Consider the following 7,858-nt stretch of genomic DNA (forward strand, 5'->3'; position numbering starts at 1 on the left):
GTGTCACTTTTCAGCGTTGCATGCAGAAATGCCTCCTCAAGCAGCTCGACAGAAATGCCCACGTCTATGTAGACGATATTTTGGTGAAGACGGAGAAGCGCGGCACCTTGCTGGAAGACCTCAGAGAAACATTTGAAAACTTGTGCCAGTTTCAGATCAAGCTCAACCCCGAGATATGCGTGTTCGGAGTACCAGCCGGCCAGCTTCTAGGCTTCCTGGTCTCCGAACGCGGCATCGAATGCAACCCGATGAAGATCAAGGCCATAGAGAGAATGGAGATTCCCACCAAGCTACAAGACGTCCAGAAGTTCACCGGATGTTTGGCTTCCCTGAACCGGTTCATCAGCCGGCTCAGAGAGAAAGCTCTCCCCCTCTGCCGACTCATGAAGAAGTCCACTCACTTCGAGTGGAACGACCAAGCGGACCAAGCTTTCCACGAGCTAAAGAAGATGCTGACCATGCCGCCTGTCTTGGCGGCACCGACTGAGAAAGAGCCCATGCTCCTTTACATTGCCGCCACTAGTCGGGTGGTCAGCACAGTTATCGTGGTCCAGCGCCCAGAAGATGGCCGAGCTCAGCTAGTCCAGAGGCCGGTGTATTATTTAAGCGAAGTATTATCCGCCTCGAAGCAGAACTACCCACAAGACCAGAAGATGTGCTACAGTGTGTAATTCGCCGCCAAAAAGCTCAAGCCCTACTTTCAAGAGCACCCCATCACGGTCGTATGTACTGCCCCGCTCGCCGAGATCATAGGCAGCCAGGATGCATCCGGCCGAGTGGCAAAATGGGCCATTGAGTTGGCTCCTTACACGATCTTCTACCAGCCCCGCACCGCCATTAAGTCCCAAGCACTGGCCGACTTCCTCGTCGACTGGGCCGAAACCCAGTACCTGCCACCAGCCCCCGACTCCACTCATTGGCAGATGCACTTCGATGGGTCCAAGATGCACACCGGCTTGGGAGCCGGCATCATCCTCACCTCTCCCAAGGGCAACAAGCTCAAGTACACATTGCAAATTCATTTTGCCACCTCCAACAATGTGGCCGAGTACGAGGCGCTCATACACGGGCTCCGGCTAGCCAAAGAGCTCGGCATCCGCCGGATCCTGTGCTATGGCGATTCGGATTTGGTGGTCCAGCAGTCATCTGGCGACTGGGACGCCAAGGACGCGAACATGGCGAGCTACCGCTTCCTCGTTCAGCAAATCAGTGGATATTTTGAAGGATGCGAGTTCCTTCATGTACCACGGGCCGACAACGTGCGAGCAGATGCCCTGGCACGAATAGGCTCCACCCGGCAAGCTATACCAGCCGGCGTTTCTCTCCACCGCCTCCTCAAGCCGTCTATAAAGCCGTCTCCAGAATCTAATTCCATCTTCGTGCCGCCTGACCCCGACGCAGTCGGATCCGACTTGAGGAACCAAGTAGGTGGCTCGGGGACTTCGACAGGTGGCCCGAGGACTGCCGTAGTCGCACCCGGCCCGGGAACTTCGGAACTCGGCCCGGGGGCTACTGCAGCCGGCCCGGGGACTGCACCGACACAACAGCGGTGGCCGACTCCAACTCTTCACCACCCAGCCCACCCTCCCTGGTCACAGTAGCAGTTTTGACAGTAGAAGAAGTCACGGCTCCATCATGGGCCCAGCCCATCCTTAACTTCTTAGTAAATAGAGAGTTGCCAACTGACGAGATCTCGGCAAGACAAGTCCAACGCCGAGCCGGAGCATACACAATAGTAAACCGAGAGCTTGTTAGGCGCAGCGTCACTGGAGTCTTCCAGCGCTGCGTCGAGCCAGAGAAGGGCATAGCAATCCTCAAGGACATCCACCAAGGTGAATGCGGCCACCACACGGCCTCAAGATCACTCGTTGCCAAAGCTTTCCGCCATGGATTCTTCTGGCCGACTGCTTTGGATGACGCCAAGGAACTAGTCAAACACTGCAAAGGGTGCCAAGTTTTTAGTTCCAAGCAACACCTGCCGGCTTCTGCACTCAAGACCATCCCCCTCACCTGGCCTTTTGCCGTTTGGGGGCTGGACATGGTGGGCCCATTCAAGACGGCACGCGGCGGCATGACACATCTGCTTGTCGTCGTGGACAAATTTACCAAGTGGATTGAAGCAAAGCCGATCAAGAAGCTGAATGGGCCGACGGCCGTGACGTTCATCGCAGATATCACAACCCGGTACGGCGTACCGCACAGCATCATCCCCGACAATGGCACAAATTTTGCAAAGGGAGCCCTGGCACGTTTCTGCGCAACACAAGGCATCCAGCTGGACCTAGCGTCCGTTGCCCACCCGCAGTCAAACGGACAGGTCGAGCGAGCAAACGGCCTCATCCTCTCCGGCATCAAGCCCCGACTGGTCGTGCCACTGGAGCGTTCGACCGGCTGTTGGCTCGACGAGCTGCCGGCCGTCCTCTGGAGTTTGCGCACTACCCCAAACAAGTCAACCGGCTTCACCCCTTTCTTCCTTGTATATGGTGCTGAGGCTGTCATCCCAACTGACATCGAGTTTGACTCACCTCGAGTCACCATGTACACGGAGGCGGAGGCCAAGGAAGCATGAGAAGATGGTGTCGACCTGTTGGAAGAAGGCCAGCTATTAGCCCTCAGCCGGTCCGCCATCTATCAGCAGGGTCTGCGCCGCTACCACAGCCGGAAGGTCAAGCCAAGATCCTTCCAAGAGGGCGATCTTGTGCTCCGGCTAATCCTGCGAATAGCCGGCCAGCACAAGCTCTCGGTTCCTTGGGAGGGCCCCTTCGTCATCAGCAGAGCTTTAGGCAACGACTCCTACTACCTAATTGACGCGCAGAAGCCGAAGGCACGCAAGAGAGATGATTCCGGCAAGGAGTCAGAACGACCATGGAACGCCAATCTCCTCCGAAGATTTTACAGTTAAAAATCAGTATGTACCATGCTACCTTTTGTACTAAGTACGAGACAAAGGGTCCCCCGAGGAGCACTCGGGGACTACCCTCTTTTATCTATGAATAATGAGTATCATGTCTATGATTATGTTACTACATTCGCTTTTTTCGTCCGGCACCGGGTTCGACCAGTCGGCCCGGGGACTCGCCGCCTCGAGTTATATCTAAAGTTCTGCCTGCAATCAGACAAGTAGTGTGCCGGCACCCAAGCCCCCTCTTGTCAAAAGTCGCAGCTCGAAGAATCGATTGTCCGACTGGCAAGAGCCAAGGGCAGGAAAGGATGCCCACACGAAAAACAGCTAAGGACTAAACAAACTTATATAACGCGAGCCGGCCTCCCACCCTGCCAACTGACTACCAGAGCAGCCGGCTGGCCGGCTTCCTGTTCACCTTGCTGCAATCTAAGAAAGCTCGAGTACTTGTCTTCCCAAAAACAACCAAGTCCTTCTTCAGCCACAGACTATAGAGCAGCTATCCGGCTGGGAAAGCGGTGGCCAAGGGAAGGTGGCAAAGGAAAAAGGCAAAAGGATGAATAGCAAACATGAACGGAAGCCAAACACATGCATAATTATATTTACACAAAAGACCTTCAAAAGGCCAGCATTCAACATAGTTTGAATATACCCCCAGTGGGTGGAACTGCGCAAATTTAATAAAAGTTGTTCAAAAGAGTAACACGCAGGAAAGCAAGGACAGCGGATCAAGCCAAGGGAGCGACGGGCGAGTTGGGCAGGTTGGTGGAGACGGCAGTGCCGGCTGGAGGAGTGACCGGCTGGCGAATCCCGGCATGATCATCAACTCTTGCAGGCGGCGCGCTTGCACGTGCCTCATTGCTGGAGGCACGATCAGGCTGAGGCGGGCTGGTCGCTTCGCTGTCTGGCACAACGTCTTCACCATCTTCTCCCTCTTCCCCTTCGCCCTCATCGCTGGAAGCAATCTCCTCCGCCGAGTCCTCACCTTCTGCCGGGTTCAGCCTGAAACACTCCTCCGGCTGAGCGACGCCGGCATCATCCACCTCAGGGGTAAAGGCGCTGGTATCGGTGTACTCGGCGATCGCCGAGACGCGCTGGACGATAGCCGGCCGCACTGCCTCCAGCTCCTCGTCGGCCTCCTGACGCCAGGTGCTCAGCTGGTCCAAATTCAGCCCAGGATACCAAGCTCGGACGAACTCCAGCGACCGCCCAGCGCGGGACCGGGCCGCTGACGCCTTCCAAGCCTCGAAGCGGCCGACTGCGACCTCCAGCCAGTCGCCAGTCCGACTTGGGGTGCGGGGAACCACCTCGCCGGGCCAGAGGGCGGCCAGCACTTGCGCCCCGGCGCGCTGAAGACGGCGGAGCATGCGGTGGGTCGGCTGCAGGCGGGATTGAAGCGCTAGAAGCTGCTCTTCAAGTGACCGGCTGGCACCCGGTGCGATCTCGGCCCCTGCCTGTCGTCGCGCGTCGTGGTAGGCCTCGATGGCTTGGGAGGCGGCAACAGAGTAACCGAGAAAGTAATCTTCACAAAGAAGAAAGCAGTAGCATAAAATCAAAAGACGAGCCAGATGGCAGGAGGCAGGCAAAGAAACGAAGAAGAAGGCGGCCTACCGTCGATTAAGTCTTCCACCCGGCTGTAGCCTTGACTCAGCGCTTGCCTTGCCTCGGCCCAGTTCGCCGCCTCGGTCTCATATTCGGCTTTGAGGGCGGCCTCGCTGTCCTACGCCGCCTTCAGGGCCGCCTTGTGGCTCTCCTCCTGGTCGGCCAGTTTCTTGGCCAGGCGATCGCGCTTCTGAGCCAGGGCGGCGCACTCGGCCTCCTTGGCGCGAAGGGCGGACTGGGCTCCGCTTAGCTGGCCCCTCAAGTCAGCATTGGCCCCTGCAGATATGAAGAAAGAAGTCGTCAGGAAAAGATCCGACCCGACTGCTCAGCAGTCGGCCCGAATCTCGGGGACTACACCCAGTGGGTGCGCTGACGCGCCCCCACTTAAGATAAAAGATGAAGCACTTACTCCGGCTCTCGGTCAGATCAGTGGCTTTCTGATTCAACTCATGGGCCTGGGAGTTGAAAGCAGCTGCGCGGAGGTTATGATACTCCTGCAGATAAGATAAGAGATGCGAGTAAGAACAAGATGGCAATCGAAGTCTACCAAGAAGTTCCAAGCCGCCTGCTCAGCAGCCGACTCGGAACTCGGGGACTACACCCAGTGGGTGCGCTAATGCGCCCCCACGAAAGAAATCAGGAGCAATCAAAGAAGAGCAGGAGGACTCACCCGAATAACCGTTCGGGTCGTGAGAAACTCTTGAGTGTACTGCTTCAGCGCGGCAGCTTGGGCCTGAAGCCGGTTCCAGACGTCCTGCGCCACCACGTTCAGCATGGCCGTCCCACTGCCCGGCGTCCACCCGGACGAGCTATCGCTGGCCGCTTCCAGGTCCTGGGCCGACGAGCTGGCGCCCGCAGTTTTTTGCGGCTCCGGCGCCGTAGTCGCCTTCCCCGTGCGCCCACGAGACGGCGATGAGACCACAAGATCCGCCCCCATAGTCAGCTCGCCTCCAGCCGGCTGCACGAGCAGCGCATCAGGCCGGCCTCCTTGGCCCGTTCCAGTCGGCGGCGACGGTGCCGCCTCCCTCTCCATCACCGGCTGGCCACGGCCGGCCTCCTCCGACGGGGGCACTTGGATGTCGGGAGCCGCGGCGCGAAGGGGGATGACGAGCTGCGGAGGCTGGTTCCGCAGGGCCTCCGCCTCCCTCTCCGCGGCCGCGGCCTCCGCCTGGGCCTTGGCGGCCGCGTTGGCTCGCACCTCCGCCGATTTCTACTCCGCCTCCCGAGCCGCCCTCCACTCCTCCGCCTCCCGCTCCTCCCGCGCCTCCCGCATGTTCCGCTCCATCGCCACTAGGAGATCGGCACGGGGATCCACATGGCGGGAGCTTGAAGACCCTCCCACGGCTCGGACTATGGAGGCAACAGGGACCCGCCCGAGGGAAAGCGGGGCCCTGTTGGATAAGTCAAGAAGAAGGCTTAGAAGAATATCAACCGAAGAAGAAAAAGAAAGGCGTAAGAAAAACAACACTTACGCTGAAACCGCCTGTGGCTGCTTCACCACCTTGCGGAAGTGGGCCGCCTTCGCGGCCGCTTCGTCCCGCTTGGTCGCCACCGCGGTACTCTTGGACTTCTTGGGCCGACTGTCGAAGTGGGTCAACGCGGCCCGGCGTTTCTGCGCGCCACCACGAGCAGCCGGCGCAGCAGATGGGCCTACGCCTTGATGATTGGGCGCCGGCTGACGGCGCGGAACAACTTCGGCCTCATCGTCATCCGGCCAGTCCTCGAAGGCGGCCCCAAGCCCAGGGCCGCCTGCCTCGCCGCCTTCCCCTATGACGTCGTCTTCCATGGCGGCCGCCCCCAGGTCCGGGTCGTCGACGTCGTCCACCGCGTGGTTGGGGAGGAACTGGTGTTCCACCCCCGCAGCCCCTGTTGCCGGCGGAAGCATGGGGTTCTGCCGAAAACATGCCGACTGGTCCGGAGTCGGCCATCACGAACCCGGCAACAGGGAAAGAAGAAAATAAGAGAAACTTACCGTAGGCGGAGGATTGGCGCGAGAGTACAGCTACTTGCCGTACTGCCACTCCTCGGTGAGCTTGCGGTTGGAAATATAGTTCACCATGTAAGACACCTCGGCGTGAGGCATCTCCTTGGTGCTTAGCCGGCACGGGTCGAAGCGGCCGCTCATCTGGCAGATCATATGAGGCCGGCCCTGGAGCGGGAGCACCTGGCGCTCCACGAAGACGGCCACCAGGTCGGCCCCAGTCAGGCCCTCCGACTAGATCATCACTCGGAGCCGTGCAACAGAGGCGGCCCCACCCTGACACAGCGACCTGGCCCGGTAGGACCATGAGGGCTGCCTCTGAAAGTGCAACTATCCCTAGGTGGTTTTGGTAATTCATAACAACATATAGCTCATTGAGCTAATGCTATTCCAAGATGACTATTTCAGGAAAGCTCAATGATTGGCATGGCATGGATGTGAAAGTGGAACCCTCAAAATGCTAAGGACAAAGGATTGGCTCAAGCTCAAAAACTCAAGACTCTTCATTTTATATTTTAGTGATCCAAGATCACATTGAATCTTTAGGAAAAGCCAATACTATCAAGGAGGGATGAGGTGTTGCTTAATGAGCCTTTTGCTTCATGTGCTTAGTGATATGCTCCAAAACCCTCAACTACTTTCCCATATCCACATATGACCTAAACCCTAAGCCAAACTCGGTCCTACCGATTCTTTCTATCCGGCGCCACCGAGTTTCACTTGTCATAAGCCACTGCCAAACCCTAGCAATTCGGTTCTACCGATAGGGATCTCGGTCTCACCGAGATGGGATTGCAAACTCTCTGTTTCCCTTTCGTAACTTTTCGTTCTCACCGAAAGAGCGAATCGGTCCCACCGAGATTGCAATGTAAACTCTTTGTTTCCCTTTTGTAACTTTTCGGTCTCACCGAAAGAGCAAATCAGTCCCACCGAGTTTACCTGACCAACTCTCTGGTTAGCTTATTACCGAACTCGGTCTCACCGAGTTTGTGTAATCGGTCTCACCGAGATTACGTTATGCCCAAACCCTAACCATATCGGTCCTACCGAGTTGCATGTCAGTCCCACCGAAAATCTCTAACGGTCACTAGGTTTACCTTTTCGGTCCGACCAAGTTTGTTCATTCGGTCCCACCGAGATTGGAAAACTGTGTGTAACGGTTGGATTTTGTGTGGAGGCTATATATACCCCTCCACCTCCTCTTCATTCGTGGAGAGAGTCATCAGAACACATACACAATTCCAACTCATATGTTCTGAGAGAGAACCACCTACTCATGTGTTGAGACCAAGATACTCCATTCCTACCATATGAATCATGATCTCTAGCCTTCCCCAAGTTGCTTTCCACTCAAATCTTCTTTCCATAAAATC

At 57.1% G+C, this 7,858-nt stretch overlaps 1 protein-coding gene across 1 annotated transcript; it reads left to right on the plus strand.

The window, feature by feature from the left end:
* The first annotated feature begins 944 nt into the window (after positions 1–944).
* LOC147990366 (uncharacterized) lies at positions 945–3,721 on the plus strand. The gene is made up of 3 exons (XM_087538183.1): positions 945–1,500; positions 1,548–2,109; positions 3,613–3,721. The coding sequence occupies exons 1-3, from the start codon at positions 945–947 to the stop codon at positions 3,719–3,721; spliced, it is 1,227 nt and encodes a 408-aa protein (XP_087394309.1).
* The last annotated feature ends 4,137 nt before the right edge of the window (positions 3,722–7,858 follow it).

Source organism: Triticum urartu, chromosome 1A (genome assembly GCF_056163025.1).
Source record: "Triticum urartu cultivar PI428250 chromosome 1A, HENAU_Tu73, whole genome shotgun sequence".
NCBI lineage: Eukaryota > Viridiplantae > Streptophyta > Magnoliopsida > Poales > Poaceae > Triticum > Triticum urartu.